Source organism: Eurytemora carolleeae, unplaced genomic scaffold (genome assembly GCF_000591075.1).
Source record: "Eurytemora carolleeae unplaced genomic scaffold, Eaff_2.0 scaffold1327, whole genome shotgun sequence".
NCBI lineage: Eukaryota > Metazoa > Arthropoda > Copepoda > Calanoida > Temoridae > Eurytemora > Eurytemora carolleeae.
The window spans coordinates 13,080-34,739 of record NW_019397287.1 but is presented as its reverse complement, the minus strand read 5'-3'; the positions used below and the strand labels follow the sequence as shown (position 1 = coordinate 34,739).

General features: G+C 31.4%; 1 protein-coding gene across 1 annotated transcript; it reads left to right on the top strand.

The window, feature by feature from the left end:
• The first annotated feature begins 6,767 nt into the window (after nt 1-6,767).
• Nucleotides 6,768-21,556, top strand: LOC111713281 (uncharacterized). Its single transcript, XM_023488116.1, has 14 exons — nt 6,768-6,911; nt 8,586-8,656; nt 9,000-9,072; nt 9,196-9,235; nt 9,320-9,371; nt 10,191-10,260; nt 12,153-12,220; nt 12,776-12,834; nt 14,197-14,244; nt 15,448-15,589; nt 17,145-17,276; nt 17,978-18,133; nt 19,040-19,123; nt 20,893-21,556. Exons 1-14 carry the CDS (start codon nt 6,782-6,784, stop codon nt 21,088-21,090), a joined length of 1,323 nt encoding a protein of 440 aa, XP_023343884.1. The 5' UTR covers nt 6,768-6,781; the 3' UTR covers nt 21,091-21,556.
• Nucleotides 21,557-21,660: the final 104 nt, after the last annotated feature.

Genomic DNA, 21,660 nt, shown 5'->3' with positions numbered 1-21,660 from the left:
TGTTTCGCTACTTAGCGATTTCCCTAAAGACCTAATATATATACCGTGTGGTATTTCTCAGGACCGGATCGTAAGACTCCCTTCTCTCAACGCTCTTCATAATAAAAGGATGATAGTAAGGTTCCGAACGTTTATTTCTCTGAGCCTTCAATCTACATAAGTTTAATAATTCCACAGAAAAAGCTTTGAGTGATAAATCATACGAATACAATAAATAATTCACTCAGGCATTAAAAAACTGTGGCTAGGAACCAACAAACACATATATAAATATTAATCATACTATAATCAAGACGATAAGCATAAGTATATATAAAAATAGTTACCACAGTGATCCCAGAATTCTGGACACGGTTAAAACTTGCAAGACGAATAAACATATACTGATATAAATTATTCACTATTCCGCGAGAAATCTTGCGCCTGCGTAGTCAGTCTGTAAACAGTTCCTAAAACTAGTTCTTTCACAATACATTCCGTACAGATCTTCAGGGAGAACTCAGAAATACACAGGGGTGACAAGCAGACTTTATACACGCAGCATGGCTCGCGTAACATCAATTAAATATTTATTTTAGAGATAAATATGGAACCATGTACATTTCTTTACAGATTTTGGCAATTACTCTTTTTAAAATTATATCTGGATATCTATGTCCAAGTGTTCTTGATCTCTGTGTCCGAGCTGTCTATATCTCTGTGTCCAAGTTGTCTGGATCTCTGCTTTCTAAATATCTGAATCTCTGTGTCCTAGTTATCTGGATCTTTGTGTCCTTGTTATCTGAATCTCTGTGTTATAGATATCTGCATCTCTGTGTACGAGCTGTCTGTATCTCTGTTTCCTAGAATTCCTCTGTTTCTCTTTGTATTATATATCAGGATCTCAGTGTCTTATATATTTGGATCTCTGTGTCTTTGTTGTCTGGATCTCTGTGTCCAAGTTATCTAAATCTCTGTTTCCAAGTTGTCTGTTTCTCTGTTTCCAAGAGGTCTGTATCTCTGTGTCCTAGTTTTCTGTATCACTGTGACCTAGTTGTCTGTATCTCTGTGTCCAAGTTGTCTGTATCTCTGTGTCCAAGTTGTCTGTATCTCTGTGCCCTAGTTGCATGATCCTAGCCGATACAAGATTTGTACTGTCCAGTTGGGAATACCCCGTGTACAGTGGACCCAGCACGGTTTATATAACAAATGTAGCCTGGCCAGATCAAAATGATGTCTAAATATTTGGCGGATCATAACTTGCTTTACATGTGAACACATCTGCCATATAGCTATTAATAACTCGTAAATGTTTTCTTTATAAGAATCTTCTGAAATATTCAAACCCTCAGTTGGAAACTGGACTAGGATAGCGGACTTAAACTCTCCCAGGTAAAAAAAGGATTTCAGACATATTTTTTATATTATTTTTCAAAAATGCTATTTTGTTTGGTGTGTTAAGTTTTTTGCTAAACCTTGAGTTTTTATATAATTTTAGAGAATATAATGCTGTTCTGACCACTACAGACGGGGTTTATGCCATCGGTCAATCTAAAAATAATAATGAAAAGGTAAACTAACTAAAAAATCAATTCAAGATCATTTCCAAAACAAAAGAAAGCGAAATTTCTTGTTTCAAGGTCACAAGATAAATTTCCCATTTTCTTTTGAATATTGTTTAGATTGAGAAGCTGGATATTGAAACTAAAACCTGGATTGATACTGGACTAAGATTTTCAGCAGCTTACACTTATGCTTTTGCCGCCACTGCAATCCCTGTTAATATCGTGCCTCCTTAAGAGGCCCTTTATTACGTATAGAACTGCATGTCTGATTCACAACAGTATACTTTCAACTTTTATTTCGTTTATTCCAGACACAACGACAAAGATGTCGTTTTTCTAATGTAAAAGTTTTAAAATTTTTAAAATAAACGATAATTTACTTGTTTGTCTTCACAGCATAAATCAGCAAATAACTTTTGTATAAACGCCAAAGTTTGAAATGTAAACATCATGAATCTGACTTTCCAATCTATAGATTCATTAAACATTAGAGTAGAGTATAATGAATTTAACCATTTTATTATGATTCTGCTTAACGCTTTTTTGATATAATCATTGCATAAATGTTAACTGTATGCTTTATAGGAAATGCACAAATATATTAAAAAATTGTGATTTTAATGAAATAAAACATGTTTTTTTTTAAATTTTTCTTTACTCTAGCTTGCCAACTTTAGCCTTACATAATCCAGACTAAACCAACACCAGGCTCGAATATATTTAGAAGACGACATTCTATAAGTCCATTGAAGCCAAGAGAATACATATTTGTACAATTAATTGATACATTAGTACCTCTTGCAATACAAATTTGTGTCATTTTATAACGTAAATGTTTACAAAATTCTGTTTTGTTTAATATTAAGATCAGTTTAATCCTTTTAACGTTTATTGGACACAAACAAAAACACAAACACCAGGACACCCATGGAGAGACAAGAAAACGATATTTATATAGATTTAGATATTTTCTTACAGTAAGATAAAATTATTATTTTTTTTATTAAATCTATAAAATTATAATTTATGTAATGTTTCCATGATGATTAGTAAGAAAATTGTGATATGAAAAATCTTTAGTACAACAAAACCTACTCAATGTGCATATTTGGCCTTTTTTGTTTTCATATTATCTAATATATATATAATATAGGAACTCTTCAGTACAAAATTCTAAATATAATTTATAAACTATAACTAAATTATTCTCTAAATCAATTATTTTTATTTTCTTAAAACTGGCTCATAATAAAATTGGTTTCCCCACCTCGCATAGTTTAACTGTAATGCTTACCCCACCTCGCCTAGTGTTTGTTCTGTCTGGATGATGTGGCCTCATAACATTTTTTAAAAAATCGAATAAACATATTGCTATTTTATACTTTGACTTTGATCTATTTNGATTAAAAGTAAAAAATGAATTCATGTGAGGGTATATAAGTAATTCACTATAGTTTCAGTAAAAGTAAATATTTCCATTTACTGTTAGTTCCGATATAAGGATTTTTCCATAATTGGATAATAATGAGATAGCTAGATAGAAAGATAGATGATACTGCCATGCAATTTCTATTGGCTCAGGATAGACACAAAACACATGACTGAACCCTGATTTGATCAGACGCTAATGGAATAGCATACAAGTGTGAATTTTACATTTTGATCTTTATTTTATGTCGTCTTTTATATTGATCATGTCTTATGATATTATTTACTTTACTAAGAAGAATTTTCTTTAAAGTCCAGAACCCAGCATGGATCAACTCTTTTATATCCCACCTGAAATGCTCGACCCTTTTTATATTTAGGCCTTACTATAAGTACTATATTTTACTGTCTAGTAATCGTTGCCAAACTATCCTTTGGGAAATGATTAAATGTTGTGTTGAATTAGTGATATGTTTCATCAATCTTGATACTAAAGTTTGTATGTTTACAAATCAAACGTTTTTTTTTCATTTAGTGCCTGCAATTTACTTGCGGTTATTTTACCATGAAAAAATTAGAAAAAATGCTCAACATGAAAAGGATTGAACTTATCGATATCGACGTTTAACTTTGTGACGCCCTGCATCTTTACCCTCTCTATTAAAAGTTTGTGTTTCCGTTAAATTCTCAAATAGAATAAGACAAGTTTAAGTAATGCCCACAAAGGCCTTACTGAACTCCGCATCATTAGTATCGTTTTATACGAGCTAATCATAATTCAAAGACAGGCCGAAAATATAGGAAAAAGTAAAACAGGGTAAATAATATTTTTTTTTAGTTTTTCATCTTATTTCAATCTCTTTGTATTATTTGTTTCCATATCTAGTGAATTTTTATTTCACGTTGATATTTGAGTTTATTAGACACTATGAGTTATAGACTTTCGTTGCCATTTTAAGTCCGTCGGTATACTTGTCACGTGATACATATAGAGACACGAGAGCAGTAAACTACACTCTCAAATTGGTGGTAGTGTAATAATGGACGATTTTGATAAAACCTGTAATAATATTGTTTAGATTGAGAAGCTGGATATTGAAACTAAAACCTGGATGATCATAGCTACCTAGGGGCATCATGCCCCCTCCTCCCCCCCCCCATCTTTTACCCTATGGTTAGACTTTTGAATCCTATTTTGAATCCTAACGGATTTATTTGAGTTTGCATGTGGATTCTATAAATAACCCAAGCGACGCCGAATTTTCCGTTATCTCGAAGACCCAAGCGTTGGGGAGGGGACGGACCAACCCCGGGGTAGCTAGGGTTAAATGCAAACCAAGGATGGAGCGAAATGCAGGGAAAAGGGTAGTTGATGATCAGCTCCCTTATACAGAGGTTCCCTTGAAGATTCTCCATCACCCTGAAACTGTTTCGATTCACAATATCTGATTAGTATAGTATCAATCGTATATTTTTTGTATCTTTGTAAAATATAGTATAAGAAAAACCGACTCGACGAATATATTATTTTCTAGTGGTTGCATTTAGTATTTTTTTATTCATATACAATAGTAGTTCTAGTCGCGTAATACGGACTTAAAAATAATATGATCAATTATATCTATTAAAAATAAGAATAAAAATTATAAAATTATAATTGGAATAAAACCTTACCTACAGTTAGGTTTCTCTGGGATATCTTTGTTTTCAGATTGATTCCGTATTTGCTGAATATTATCTGTTTAAACCTATTATTTCTATACAAAATTGTATATATATAAATTTTTTCATAAATTTGACACAGTTTTATATAAATTTCTCGGACAGGAACATCTTTCATGGGTCGCGATCAAGAGCTAAAGTGATTAGCTTTCAGCCTATACCCGATTTCATTTTTTCTTTACAGTCCCTTTAAAAGCCTTTAAAAAACAATGCTTGTCTCTAATACAATCAACAAATATTATAAGAATTATAGGGCGAACATGTTCTCTTTGTGTACATTGTAAAAAAAATTGCGGATTTTACAAAAAAAAACTTTAAAACGCACGTTTTTTAATTTTGATCATTCATAAACCTTCCCTGTGGTCACATGAGATGACACAAAAAATTAGAGCCCAATTGGTTCACCCGTTTAGACGTTTATTGGATACAATATAGATGTGACAAACAAACACTAAATTTATCACATAGCCTTTAAATGCATCTTTTGAAGGATGTGATTTAATGTAAAGGGACCTATAAATCAATAGTGGTTTTTCTATTTTACATCCTTATATGTAGGACTGGGCGTCCTCCTTGAAGAACAATCCTTCTTTCACAAGAACGAACACAGCTAACAAGAACGATCCCATCGTTTTAAACGGAACGCAAGAATGCATTCTTAAAAATATAGGAACTGAACGGAGAAGAACGGAACGGAACGGATAAATCAGGAATGTTCTTATTATCGAGAACGCATTTTAAATCAGGAATGTATGCTAAATCATCTGGAAAAAAATTAAAAAAGTTATTTGATTCGATCAACTGCCCCTCCCCACTTTAAACCCTCCCTCTCCTGTGAGCTAGGAAGGGGAGCTCTAAATTATAATTAAATGGATATATTGGTAGCATGCATATGACACATGCATGTGTCATATGGTTAAATTTGTTTAAAGTAAAAATAACTATTTAAAAAAAATTTTCGACACTCTTTTTGAATTTTCTAAAAAATCCTCCCTAATATCCTCACCATTAAAGTTGATCTAATTTTTTATGAGCCGGCCTTATAAAGTTGGACTAGGGACATGTTTCACAATCCCTTATCTCAACTCTAAGGACTAAATCATAAGAGGGGGGGGGGTGGAAAACACCCCTCCCCCCATTTATATTAGACAAAAAAAGTCCAATCGGAATAGGGAGTCATTTGATTCGCCATATGAACTGAAAGGTCTCAAGCTTTCGCACAAAAATCGATCGATGAGAAGTTTGTCAATTACTTCTTAAAAAGTTTTTTTGTAGTTTTAAATTAAAAATGTTCAAGAGTTATAAGGAAAAACAAGTGAGTGAGTGAGGTAAAATCATAAGCTAAGGTGTTGCAACTAGGGTTGTTAATCGGTTTTGAAAATAATTGTTTAACGATAGTTTTTTGTTTTGTATTTCGATCGGTTTCAAAAACGATCGTTTCGTTTTCGGAAAAAACGATCGCTTTTGAAAGCGATCCACTCGTTTTGAACTTGTGAGGGAGCTAAATAATATGTACCGATGCCGTTCAGGTCGGTTTCAGCTCTGACCTTGAAGGTCTTCGTTAACGATCGTTAACGAAGGGTCGTCATTAACGATCGATAACAAAGGGTCGTCGTTAACGATCGTTAAAAATGGTCGTCGTTAACGATCGTTTACGAAATTACTGCTGTTTAAAAACCATTCTTTTAAAACGATCGTTTTTTCGTTATTAGTTTTTTCGTCGTTTTTTCATAATGAAACGATCGCTTTTTTAAATGAAAACGATCCATCCCTAGTTGCAACACAATTCAAAGTCTTGATCTATCCGAACTGACTCTCTTATCATTATTTTTATTATTTGGTCCATTTGGTCATTAACACAAAGAATCGTTTCAATTTTTAATCAAGTTGTGAAAAATACAAAACGATTAAAATCATAATGTAAGGGGAAAGAAGATATTCGGTTCAATCCAGTAATTGTAAAGTGGAAATTTATGAACAATTAATGGAAACAAAAACTTGATATTCTCACTGAACTTCTTACACCTTATCTTTTATCTGTATATTTTTTATCTCTCGCGGTTAAAAGTTTATTTAGTCCTGAGTGTATGTTTACTGTGATATGGAATATGAAAATTATTTACTTCTATGCCTTGATTTTTATCAAAAATGCTGCAGCACTGGATATTGCAGCAGCATTTGAAAGGGGACTCTTTGAGAAACTACATATAGAAGAAGGTGCAACAGAAATACATTATTATAAAATGATAAACAAACAATTATTATGTTTTTGTTTTGAAAATGAAAATACTCCTGTTTGTGTGAAATGGATAAAACACTAATTGAACCCAATCAATAAGAATATTAACAACTAGTTGAAGTGCCTAGCGTTGCCCGTGGAATTTTAGAAACATTAAACAAAATTTTGTTCGAATGAAAAAAATAGTTTTAAAAAATTTTTTTTTGAAATCAAAATTTCAAATTTCTTTTAACCTTGGGTACCCTTAGGGTACCCAGGGAAATTCATCCCATTCGGTCCAGTCGTTTGGCTAGCAATAGCTAACATATATACATACGATTGTTTCGTAATGCTTTTTTAGCTAAGAGTAAAACATTGTGAACGTAAAATTAACAAAGTAATTGTTAAACCAAAATTGGGAAAATCTAAAGTAGGGAAATAATTCATTTATAAACCGACCAAGTTGTTTTATAATTGGACATTACTGGTATAACTTTGTGACCTTGTAGCTTCTTTAGTTTTGGTTTGACGCAACAGTATTATTTACATAAAAATTAGAAATTCAAAACATATTTGTTCTTGCAAACCGAGTAAACAAATTCAGGCAGAAATAAAACTAGAGGAATTACGAGGTTGCCAGTATTTCCTCTTACAATCAACACCTTCACTCCCATATCGGAGAGTAAGGGATTATAAATGCTCTACTAAATTCGTACCGGTCGGGCCCGGTCTTTCTACTGAACTGAGATTAGTACCGCTCCATATTTTGTAACTTATAAAAATGATTGTACACCACTAAAAAAGTGACTGTCGCCGTATCTGAGGCCGAATTTAAAGAATTTGAGCGGCGGCTCAATGTTTCAAGATTTAAGCCGGCGCTCAATTGAAACCGGTTTTTGGCGGATTTAAGAGGCGGCTCAAATTCATTAAATTCGGACACTGAATACATTAAATTGAAGAATGTATACATCAGTAGGAAATATACGTTGTTTATAAAAGCAGTCCACTTTGATAAACTTCTAGGATGAAAAATTACATCCATAAATCATGATGCAATCGATAAAGATAAACGTTACATATACTACAGATAATCATAATTGTTGTATATTGTATACAAATAATTCAACAATTTTGTTGTTAATTAGTTTCATGCTATGACGGAGATCTTCAGTATTAAACAATGTTTTTTACGTATTAGTTATTGATCATCCCACACCTGCGTATTCAATATGTATGATAACATAGTAAATTATAGAACTTTCGAATTTAGATAATCTGAGACACATAACTTTAAGATTTAGATAATCTTAGACCTTTAAATTTATTATTTATATAATCAGAGACCTATAATTTAATGATTTAGATAATCTGAGACCTATAACTTTATGATTTAGATAACCTGAAAACTATAACTTTATGATTTAGATAACCTAAAAACTATAACTTTATGATTTTTATAATCTGAAAACTATAACTTTAAGATTTAGATAACCTGAGACCGATAACTTTATAATTTAAATAATCTAAAACATATTACTTTATGATTTTGTTATTCTGAGGCCTATTACTTAATAATTTGGATAATCTGAGACCTATGTTGTTATGATTTAGATATTCTGAGGCCTATTACTTAATAATTAGGATAATCTAAGACCTATGTTTTTCTGATTTAGATAATCTGAGGCCTATTACCTTTGATCCATATCGGAAACCAAGCCAAGCCTATTTCTGGAACAAAGAAGGGGTAATTTTTATTTATTTAAATTGGCAATAATATCGGCGAGTTGAACGAGTTGAACAAAATGTAAAATAGTTTTATTTTTGCCAGCGCAATTTTTGCCTTTTACAATTAGGTAAAAGACGTAATTTTTGTTATTTACCGACAAAACATAATGTACAATATTTTTCGAAATGTGATGGGGGGGGGGGTAGCTGCGACTTTGTACGGACTAGATTTTTTTTTTGCGTAGAAAATAGAAGTACAACAAACACTACAAACAGAAATTGAATGTCATGTTACCAATCAAGAATACTGTGTAGTAGAAAGAAGATTATAATCTATTTTAATAAAAATTTGTTTTGTTTAGTTTAAGCATGAACAGAGCACAGTGGAACTTGAGTTCAATATTCATAATCTTCATGAAAACTTCTTCTTTCCAGGCAATCCATCAACCAACAATGAATATAGCCTTAGATAATTTTTTCACTGTTTCTTATCTTTAAAAATGTCACCATACTCTGTTTAACATTAATATGTTTTAATTTATTATTTTGATAGTTTAGGTTTGTCTTTGATAGTTCTGAAAACAACATTTAAAAAGAGGTGATTGTCGATTGGGATTCAAAAGATTTAAAATAGAATAACAATTTTTCTTTTTTTTGCAAACCATACATTAATACATTTTAGACAAGTTAATGATGAAGATGATATCGAAATATACCTCAGTAAAAACAACGAGGAAAAGAACTTAAAATTCCATTTCAAGATTCTATTATTCTCTGAAAAAAATACAAAAAATAGAAAAACAATCAATTGATTTTTTTAAATGGAACTGTACACGTAGTTTAAAGTGAGCCTCCATAGAACTGGGAATGTCCAATTTTGAACGGTACCCTTCAAACCTTTACATGATAAAGGTTTACGTAGATATTTTTATAGATTCATCCTTGCTCGTTCAAAGAGAATATATATTAGAGTGGAATTTACTAGAAAAAAGTGAAAAACCGCCATTTTGTTGTACTGTTTCCATACTGCAGGAGTACTTCACATATTTGTGCTATATAACCTTTTGGGCCCTGGAACACCATTTAATAGAAAATCTAAAATTAATATTAAAAGGAAACCAAATTATGAAATAGGGTGGTTTCATAATTGACCAATGATCATTTCACATAGACTCTATGCCTTTCACTTTACAAACAATGATTTTCCGCTATAACTATAAATCAATGATGTTTTTATTCACCTAATTCATTTTATAAAGTTTATTTAACAGCTTTAAAAAAATCGAAATTGAAATGGATTGTCAAGGGAACATACTGTATTAATGTACTCTACTGCACATAATTTGTGAACATTTACATGATTTGTACACTTTGAACTCCCTTTCAGGCTGAAAGGGAATGACAAAATTCATTCCGATGGATTGTCTAAATTCCACTCTAATATATTCTATTCTCTTTGGGTATGCAGGGTACCGTTGTGAATCGGGCTTTACAAATGGCAGGTTACATGTATTAACTCTCATTAAATGATGTTTAAGTCTGATAAACCAAAGGATGATGAGGAAGTTGAGGAAAAAAGGCCTGATGGAAAAATAACGAAATCACATGATTTCCCCAAAACAGGTTTCATGTCTTAGTAATAAATACAAAATTTAACAATTTAACGATGGAATTTTCAAATATGAATGTATAAATTTTTACAATTTTAGCACAATTTCCCAGTTGTTCTAGCCTTAGTGGCGAAATGCAGTGCCCAAAAATTTATCAATTTTTGATCAGACTCTAGTTTTTTTTTGCCCTAACATTATCAATTTTGACACTTTCACTGTGAAATTTTTTGACTTTAATAAATAGAAATAAAGGATTTTTTGTAAACCTTTTTTATGCATTGGATAGGGTAGAGGGCGTTAAAAAGTCCAGTCTGTGTAAAAAATCTGAAATAGCCCATATTTTGTATGACCAAAGCTACAGATTTAAAAACTATATTTTTAAAAAGCCCTTGAAAAAAATATGTAGAAAGATAAATAAAGACAAAATATTTTTACATTTTTTAACCTTTTTTGGCATTTTTTTCAACCCTCCCTAGCACCTACACTTCTAAAGTTATCGATCTATTTTTTTTCTTAATGTGCTGGCCTTGAAAAATTGGGCTATGAGCACGCAATATAACCTTATACTTATTCTCTAAGGCCTTTTTCTAGGTTTCAGAGTTAATATTGAGAGTCAAATTTCAGATTGAAACAAACTCTTTTTAAATTCAAGATTACAAATATTTGTTCAGAAACAAAACTCAAAAGAAAGAATAAATTTAAGATATTATTTTATTAATTTTCATTTGTAATGTTCATGTTACTGTCTGTGGACTGTTCTTGGCAAATTTTTGGCTTGCATCTGTTCTTGTTGCTGTCTGTAACATCTTCTTGGCAAATGTTCAACTTTCATCCGTTCTAGTTTCTGTCTGTGTCATGTTCTTGGCAAATTTTGAACTGTATCTTTCATCTTCTTGGCAAATTTTGAGCCTTTATCTGTTTTTTTGTTTTGTTACGGTCTGTATTGTCTTCTTGGCAAATATTGTGCTTTTATCCGTTCTTGTTATGGTCTCTTTTAATTTCTTGGCAAATTTTAAGCTTTTATGTGTTCTTGTTACGGTCTGTATTGTCTTCTTGCCAAATTTTGAACTTTTATCTATTTTTTTACAGTTTGCATCCTCATCTTGGCAAATTTTGTGCTTTTATCTGTTCTTTTTACGGTCTATATCATGTTCGTGGCACATTTTGAACTTTTATCTATTCTTGTTAAGGTCTGTATATTCTTCTTGGCAAATTTAGGGCTTTTATCTGTTCTTTTACGCTTTGCATCCTAATCTTGGTAAATTTTGGGCTTTTATCTTGTTACGGTCTTTTTCATCTTCTTGGAAAATTTTGATATTGTATCTGTTTTTTTTACGATTTGCATCCTCATCTTGGTAAGTTTGAACTTTCATCTGTTCTTTTCACGATTTTCATCCTCATCTTGGCAAGTTTGAACTTTCATCTGTTCTTTTTAAGATTTGCATCCTCATCTTGGCAAGTTTGAACTTTCATCTGTTCTTTTCACGATTTGCATCGTCATCTTGGCAAGTTTGAACTTTCATCTGTTCTTTTCACGATTTGCATCCTCATCTTGGCAAGTTTGAACTTTCATCTGTTCTTTTTACGATTTGCATCCTCATCTTGGCAAGTTTGAACTTTCATCTGTTCTTTTCACGATTTGCATCCTCATCTTGGCAAGTTTGAACTTTCATCTGTTCTTTTTACGATTCGCATCCTCATCTTGGCAAGTTTGAACTTTTATCTGTTCTTGTAATTGTCTGATTCATTTTCTTAACACATTTTGGGCTTTTAGTTGTTCTTGTTGAAGTCAGTATCATGTTCAAGGCAAAATAGGTTGAGTCTGCTTCAGGGAGAACCAAACCCTGCAGTAGGCAGGATGCAACTGATACTTGTTTAATTGTTTAATCCAAATATATATTTAAGGATATTCAAATGAACATATATTTCAAACATGGCCCAAAGGCTATGAAGATTCAAACTATACAATTAAGGTAAAAAATATTTTTTGATTTTTCTTAAAAGGGATCTATATATGAAATGTTACTTATTGAATCTGTATTAAAATATTAGTAGACAAAGGGATTTTTATTAATATTGGTAATTCTAACCTGTATTTCCATTTGCCAAAACCAAACTTTCTCATATGTATTTTTGATTGAGGCAGTGTATCTTCCTTGTTGAATGATTTATTTCTAAAATAGTAAGTTAAGCATATGTTTACATACAGTACGTGATTTATAAAGTATGCGGCTCAACATTCTTATAAAAGGAAGGAAAAGTCCATTTTCAAGGTAGTGGGGTTATTTAACAGTATATTGTGAACTGTATGTATGTTAACAAACACTAACTTAGAACTGAACTTAGATTTCCTTTAATAAGAATGTGAGCAGTATTCATCTTGTAAGGAAGTTAAAATGCCTTGTCAAACTCAGAAACACTTATAAGGAAGTTTAGTTTTGGCCTGTGTGAATACAGTGCATGGGAAACTATAGTTTATCTATTTCCAGTATACTTAAACAAAATAGTTTAGTCTCTTTCTTTTGCAGATAAAGATAAATAACTTGAAATCCTTGGAGAATATATATTTTGTGGTGACTGCATACAGGTTTCTTAAACACAAATGTTTTCATTCTGCATTGCATGTGTTCTGATAAAAGTGTGTTTAGACTTTTTAGCCTATTGTGTTCAAAAGTGCTCCAAGTAGGTACAAACCCTATGGGGTCGTCGGTAAAACATTTTTCTCTAAAATGCCGTTTTAGTCTTAAAAAGTAGGCCTAATATTGAAAAATGTGCAGCTCGGTCTTTTTTCCAAAGATTTAAAAATAAATTTAAATTTAGTGTTTTGTACAACATATTCGATGATAGAATCGAGGATTTCTCAAAATAAATGACTTAAAAAATCTTATGAAAAGGGGCCGAACATATTTGGAGGTTAATATTTAATTAGAGCAGTATATGGGCTTTGTACCTGCCAGTTACGCTTCTTCTTACAACAAAACGACGTTGATTAATCAATCAATTTATATCTTCCGAAATGGTATCAAGCTCAATTTCGAATATAAGTCCTAACTTTGAAGGTTATAAAAGAGAAAATTAGAGCATATGTTTCATGGACTACCTGATGCTACAAAGCCTAAACACACTTTTTTTCATCGACACCTTGTATATTGTTGGACGAATGAATAATTAAACGATTAAAGCGGCTGTAAACGTAATTCTAAATGACTCTCTATTGATAGAGTGGTAAATCCGATTAACGATGGTACCCTTAAAAGCTTTGTTTGATTAAACATGAATTAGATATCCATGTTGTTTCTTTTTGAAAACTGTTAACCGTTAAAAGTGACTACTACACATTTCTAACTTCAGAAATTATTTTCCTTATTATTTATCAGATGAAGTTTTAAAGGAACCGTTGTGAATTGTACATGCCCCTATTTTTCTTCAAATGGAACCATATTCAAGATTAAGTCTGCAGTCTTTTTAAGGGTCAGACAATTTTAATATTTTTGGGGGTATTTCGTAGATATATGACATCAAAACTTAGCAGACTATGACGACCTCTCAGATGAAAATATCATTCTAAAAATGATTATAGAATTAATAGGTTTTGATATAAAATCAAACTATAAGATATGCATGTTTTATCCCTTGATTAGACAAACTAATAGAGTCTTTGCTACAAACTCAAATTTTCTAATCCCTTTATCTTAGAAACTATATTGTAAACCTTTGATATTTTTATTTTGATTATTTGATCTAAAAAACCTCATGGTATAAATCTTGTTTTATTTCAAATTTCGATAATTTGATTTCACGGAATTCATAGTTTGAAATATCTAAGGTCTACGACATTAGGTTGAAAGATTTAGGAAATAGAAGATATGAGTTTAATACAAGACCAGGGAACTTTTTCAAATTGAAAAAAAATCACTATAAATATATTTTGAAAATTACATTGTTTTAGAATAAGTAAAAACTTGGACAATACTAGATCATGTGAAGACAACAGTAGGTAAAAATGTTGTAAATAACAATAGTAAAATTCTTTAGTGTAATTTTATTTGTTTAAATATACATATACAATCAGGAATATATGTAAAAATATGGAATTTATCCGTGCGTTGAAATTTTACTATTCATCCTTGATAAGTCAAGATTTGAATGCGTTCTTAAATAGGAAGTGTTCGCGAAAAATTAAAGCGGTATTGGCTTACGGCGAAAAATACTAGCTTTTAATCTCTACTTCTATCTGTTGCGTCTATCAGGAGAACATTGTTGAAAACGACTTATACTGAAGAACGTAGCGTCCATTAAAATTCAGAAAGTTTTGTCGTAAAATAATCAATTTAATTTCAAACAAATCAGTCAGATATGACAACCAATAGTCATCGATTATTTTTCGACGCATTCTTATATAGTTAATACTTCATAATATTTGTTATTTGTTTAATAATTTCAGCTAGGTGTCTCTGCCACGTGTAATAATTTAAAGAATCGAGAGCAGATACAACTATTTCGGCGTTTTAAGTACATTGCACACAAAAAGAACAAAAATATTATGAAATATTAAACGGCCTTAAAGCCTAGTTTTGTATAAAGGAAGAATTTTAACAGGAACACACTTTGTAATTCCATATTATGGCTCAAATACATTTGCCATGATATTTTTGTCATAAATACATTTGCCATAATACGTTTGCCATTATTTACACTTGCAATAAGTTACACTTGCCATAATGGTTAAACTTGCCATAATTACAATTAATTATATTTATAATGAACATCCATACATTTTTTTATTGAACAACTACAATTGTAACTTTTGTGACTACAATTAACAAATCTTAATGAGGGCAGCTCATGAGCAGTAAGTTTAAGTTACTGCTCTATTGGAAAAGTATTGTATTGTCTTTGATTCTTCACCAAGCTCTTTCTACCAGTATTATAGTGTTCATTCTCTCCCGGCAGCATTGTTAGAAAACTAAAGTTGGGCATTTTCATGAGGAAAAAATAGAAAAAAAAAGTTAGATTTATATTTTTGTAAAACTTAGAAAATGATGGCAAAAGTAATTATGGCAAGTGTAACTTATGGCAAAAGTATATATAGCAAGTGTAATTAGGGCAAATGTATTTAGGGCAAAAGTATTATGGAAAATGTAACTGAGCCCATCTTTTTAATACGTTTTACCCATCAAAAATCTAATTTGTTTTTCAGGGAAACTGAGTGGTTTGACTGTAACAGAAACAATGTTGAGAATAATCAACTGTTGTGCATCAGCGATGAACTAACTTGTAACAGTCTGCCCCACTGTGCCAGCACCCAGCTACCCAACCCAGATGAAAACTGTGGATATCAGGTTAACCAGGATGAAGCCGGTTTAAAGTCGTCTTTAATAATCTTTAAATTAAACAGATTTTGTAATATGTAATGGTTATGGCGGCTATTACACTGGGTTAACCACAAGACTAAAATGACGGCTTAAAACTCTCAGAAAAAGCCTGAAAAAAATCCGTACAGTCGTCTCTGAAGTCTTTTTTTTTGTGAATCTCTTAAATGTCTAAGTTACTTTAAATTAAATGTCTCTTAAATGTGTAAGTAACTTAAATGTCTCTTAAATGTCTAAGTAACTTAAAAGTCTCTTAAATTTCCAAGTAACTTAAATGTCTTTTAAATGTATAAGTAACTTAAATGTCTAAGTAACTTAAAACTCTCTTAAATGTCTAAGTAACTTAAATGTCTTTTAAATGTCTAAGTAACTTAAATGTCTAAGTAACTTAAAAGTCTCTTAAATGTCTAAGTAACTTAAATGTCTCTTAAATGTCTAAGTAACTTAAATGTCTTTTAAATGTCTAAGTAACTTAAATGTCTCTTAATGTATAAGTAACTTAAAAGTTTCTTAAATGCCTAAGTAACTTAAAAGTCTCTTAAATGTCTAAGTAACTTAAATGTCTCTAAAATGTCTAACTAACTTAAATGTCTATTAAATGTCTAAGTAACCTAAAAGTCTTTTAAATGTCAAAGTAACTTAAATGTCTCTTAAATGTCTAAATAACTTAATTGTCTCTTAAATGTCAAAGTAACTTAAATGTCTCTTAAATGTCTAAATAACTTAATTGTCTCTTAAATGTCAAAGTAACTTAAATGTCTCTTAAATGTCCAATAAAAACATCTTTCGTTCTGTTATTATAATTATGACTTTGGTAAGTAAAATTAAATGCAGTGAATCCCAAATATATGAATACATAGCAAGAGTTTATTATTATGTCGTATTACATATTTAAGATCAAATGCCACGGAAAAATGAGTTAAATATTAATTTATCAATTGCATTTATATTTCAGGGCAATAAATTTACCTTGAATTAAAAATAATTAGAATTTTCTTTAGAATTATCAAAAAGCTTATGACGGTCTCTATATGTATACATATACCTGGGATTCACTGTAATATAACTGAAAAGTCTAAATTCTAAATTGAAATTTGTTGCATTTAGTTTAGTTTAGTTTCCATGCTAAACATTATCTACATCGCAAACGCTATTTAAATCATGCATAAAGCTAGTATAGACAATATTCATGACAAGAAGACCAACTTTAAAAGTGAATTTAAGAATTTTTGTAAAATTTAGTTTTTGATAAAAGAAATATGGTACTAGTAGAGTGGGGTCAGAAAACTTTGAGCAGAAAAGCAAGACGACTTTCAGTCTCAATTTATGACTTTAATTAGTTCAATGAACATGAGATATGGTAATCAATCAGTGTTAGCAGAACCATTTTAATCAATGAGTGATTATTTAAAAGCTACATCCTTCGTAACAACTTAAAAAGCCTTTATTATTACTTTAATGCCTATTCCACATTTTTCAGGCTCTTACCGTATGTTTGCCGCGTTTTGTATTTTTCTCTTTATAGTTCAGTTTTGAGAATGCGCTAGAGTTGCTACTGTACACCCTGACAGTCGTCTTTTTCCTTATATTAGTGGCTGGAATTGTCAAGTGTATGATTGTTTATTTCTGTAGAAGCGGGTCTGTACAGTCGACTCAGGTATTTTTTAGTTAAGGCTGTTAAGTAAGGTTGGGTACTCTCGAGTCTCGATCAATGTACGGGAAATGTCGTCTTCAAAGCAATGAACAGAAATAATTGTAAATGACGTCACAATTAATGGGTCAATATGCTTAGGGAGACAGTTTGCAGGTACAAAATTAATCAATGCCGTTATTTACGGATTTTTCCTGTCCATTGCTGTAGAAACAACATTTTTTCGAACATTGGCGCACATCAAGCGTAAGCAATCTTACTATGCAAACTTGCTTTTAGTTGTTTGTGGAATGTAGTTTTGGTCATTAGCAATGCATTTACTGCGGTGATCCTTGAACCGTTATATGATCAATAACATGTAAGATATAGTCGTTTTTTCTAGCTTCAAATTTGTATAACTCTCCAATGTTTTTGCAACATATGTCCACACTTCGTTTTTGTAAAGAAAGCACAGTTTACTTTAATCAATTTCCATTTTGATCCAATGTTGATAATGTTGAATATGTTGATTATGTTGATTATGTTGATTATGTTGAATATGTTGAATACGTTGATTATGATGATCATGTTGATTATGTTGATTATGTTGATTATGTTGATTATGTTGATTATGTTGATTATGTTGATTATGTTGATTATATTGATTATGATGATAATGTTGATTATGTTGATTATTTTTTCTTTTTTCAACTAAATCATTTGTTTAGATGTTCCGTGAATATTTAAGAAACGGAAGTATATCCCGGCCTCTGAACAGTCCTCCAACCTATGATGATGCTATGAGGGAGGTAAATGATGCCTTCAGCTATAATGAATCAAGTGAAGTAGAAGATGATCCACCTGAATACACTCCTCAACCACAGGTAGAGTTAAGACTAATTATTACAAGATATACACAGAGGTCCATATAATTCCCAAAACAGCTGATTTTCTCGATCCCAAAATTATTTTTTGCCTCCAACTTAACAAAAAATGCCCCCAATTTAAAAAAAATGCTACCAAATAAAAAACATTTTCAAATTTCACTGACAAATTTGCGCCCATTTGCCCCCAATTTTTTTAAAAAATGCCCCCAATTAAAAAAACATTTTCAAATTCCATTAACACATTTGCCCCCATTTGCCCCCAATTGCCCAAAATTAAAAAAAAAACATTTTCAAATTCCACTAATACATTTGCCCCCAATAATTTTAAAATTGCCCTCAAAATTTTTCAACTTTCCCACAATTTTACTTAAAGTTGTCCCCAGTCCCCATTAGCAAATACCTGGCCCCAAAACTAAATGCCACAAACATAAAAAATGCCCCTTTTCCACTCGCATTTGCCCCTAAAAACTTTAATGTAAACCAAATTTTGCCCCCAATTTTTTCAAAAATTATCATTTTAAAATTTGCCCAATTTCTTTCAAAATAAATTGGAATTATATGGACCCCAGGATATACAGGATATATGGATATACAGGATATACAGGATATACAGGATATACAGGATATACAGGATATACAGAATATACAGGATATACAGGATATACAGGATATACAGGATAAACCCACATAGAATGAGACTTTAAGTTTGACCTAAAAATCTTTCAATGTGATTTATCCAAGATTGAATTTGGGATTTTTCCTAAAAAATATTTGTTAACAAATAAACAGACTAATTTTTAGAAGAAAGAAAAAATTAGATCTTTCAAAATTTTTTTTTTTAAATATTGACATTTTTCGTTACTATTTATAGTCTACTATATTGTGAGAACATTATTGAATTAGAACGGCGAGACAGTGTGTAACACTTTTGTATTTACAACCAATGATGATTCTGAAGATCCTCCTCCGGTCAACACAAGGCAGCAGGTACATTGAGAGCGGAGGGGAGGGGGGGGGCGAATGTATTATTTAAGGGCTAGCCGCGAGAGATAGGGTGGGGGATTAGATGCTTAAGTTGGTGTTTTAAGGATTTAGAGTCAAATGAACCGAATTTTTCAATTGTTGCAGTTTTGCCTTTCCCTTCAATGAACACACATTTTTTTTCTTTTTCCTCTAGCTAGCTCTCTTGATTAGAAATAAAAATTATACTTCCAAAAGCTTCAAAAATTAACAATTTAAATCAATTTGTTCTTAATTTTCGTGAAGCGCAAAAAAATCTCTGTTTTTCTATTGGCTACACGAGAATATTTTATAGATTCAGAGTCCGAATTTAATGAATTTGAGCCGCGTCTCCAATCCCTAAAAAACGGTTTCAATTGTGCGCCGCCGGCATAAATCTTGAAACATTGAAAACAAATTTAAGTGGAACTGCTGCGTCTCGAATTTAAGCCGCGGCTCCAATTCTTTAAATTCGGCTCAGGTTGTTGTCACTTTATAAATCATTGCTTACAGTTACAGTTACAAATGTTTTACTGTACGCGTAATTTTAAGAAAACCAATTAGACATGCCCGATTCAGAATGGTACAGTTTAAACCTCTTTATTAGTGACAATGAGAATGATATTCTCGTCTTTTAATCAAAAAGCGCGTTGAATCCTAAACATTTCTTTTTGGTCTTTACAAGGCAATCAGACAATGTTCTACCTGGTACCGTTGTGAATGGGCCATATATTTTTATATATGTATATTTTATAATATTTTTATTTTTAATCATCTGAGAGTTACTTTTGAAAACATTTATTCCTGTTTCCAGGATTTTTGAAAATGAAGACGACATTTTTATATTTTCCAAGAATGTACGAATGCGTCGATGACTATTTGTTGTCATATCTGAATGATTTTTTTTGGAATTAAATTGATTATTTTACGATCCAAGTTGAATGTGGCAACTTTCTGAATTTTCATGGAGGCTTCGTTCTTCAGCATTAGTCGTTTTTAACAATTTTCTCCTTAAAGGGACAGTAAAGGAAAAGGTATAGGCTGAAAGCTAATCACTTTAGCTCTTGATCGCGACCCATGAAAGTCATATCTGATGTTCCTGTCTCGAGAAATTGATATAAAAATGTGTCAAATATATAAGAAAATTAATATATATACAATTTTGTATAAAAGTAGTAGGTTTAAACAGATCATATTCAGCAAATAAGCAACCAATCTGAAGAAGATGATATCCCAGAGAAAGCTAATTGTAAATTAGGTTTACTTTTATATTTGTTATTTCTATTTTCAATAGATTTCATTCATAATATTATTTTTACGTCCGTATTACTTGACCAGAAATTCCACCAATGGCAGTGCAGTAAAGTGGTCACGTGATACAGGCGGAGACACGTAACCAGTATACTGCTCTGCAATTGGTGATAGTTCTGGTCACGTGATTTAAGTTTCAGATTTTCAAAATTTTACATATATGAATTTTCGTATAATTTTTACACAGTTTTTTATCAGTTTCTCGAGACAAAAACATCAGATATAACTTTCATGGGTCGCGATCAAGAGCTAAAGTGATTAGCTTTCAGCCTATACCCCCTTTCATTTTCCCTTTACTGTCCCTTTAAAGATGCAACAGATAGAAGTAATATTAGTAGCGATCAAAAGCACTTATTGTTCGCCGTAAGTCAATACCCTCTTTTATATTTCACGAACACTCCCTTTAATTTTCTCCTTATTCAGTAATCTATAAATATAATTTCTAGAACGCATGTGGTTGCTCTGCTGGATTAGTATCTTCCAAACCATCAACATCCATCTCTTCTCCTGCTTCCTTTGGATCAGAATCATTTACTCCTAACCTAGAGTCTAGAGATGCTTTATCCTACTATACTCGGCATCATGAACTAGTATTAGACCCCGCTACTATGCCGGTCAATCCTCCACCCTACTCAGAGATATAAAACCAGCTTGATTGTGTGATAAACCTGCGCGGAGCATGTATTGGCACTGCAGCACGTTGTACAGACAGGGTTTGTACACCCAGTGTTATTGTATCTTCCACGTTTTTAGCACAAATGTAAAATGTTAACTATATGTACAGTGTACATAAAAAACGGTCAGTACACAGAGAATGCATCATCCCCTTTTAGAGAACTTATATTGTTGTTATAAACCTCAATAATGGTTTTTAAAACAATAATATTTTTGTTTTAGTTAAAATTTTTGCATGATTTCAAGCATTTTTGAAGAATGCTGAAACTAGGATAATATCCTTAACTGTGCGTCCTTAACCTCGGTTTATCAACGCGATTGCATCCATCTATTTTCATTAAACATAATATATACATTTTATTTGGTTTACAGGTGTAAATAAGTGCATTTTGTCAGACAAAAAACTTAAATTTATTGAGATATCAGATTTAATTTTGTTCCCTGGATTCTTATTTAGTCTGGGAAAGAAAAATTAGAAACATATTAGGAAAGATACAGTTAAAAATGCCTTTTTTATTCAATCTGTTTTATTATGTAAA

What these genes read in the sequence shown, in the direction of transcription:
- LOC111713281 (XM_023488116.1), top strand. Translation starts at nt 6,782, where the DNA reads ATGTTTACTGTGATATGGAATATGAAAATTATTTACTTCTATGCCTTG. An exon ending in TTTGTGGTGACTGCATACAG is followed by an intron (nt 12,835 to 14,196) that starts GTTTCTTAAACA and finishes ACATTGTTTTAG; the next exon opens with AATAAGTAAAAACTTGGACA. An exon ending in GGTCTGTACAGTCGACTCAG is followed by an intron (nt 17,277 to 17,977) that starts GTATTTTTTAGT and finishes TCATTTGTTTAG; the next exon opens with ATGTTCCGTGAATATTTAAG.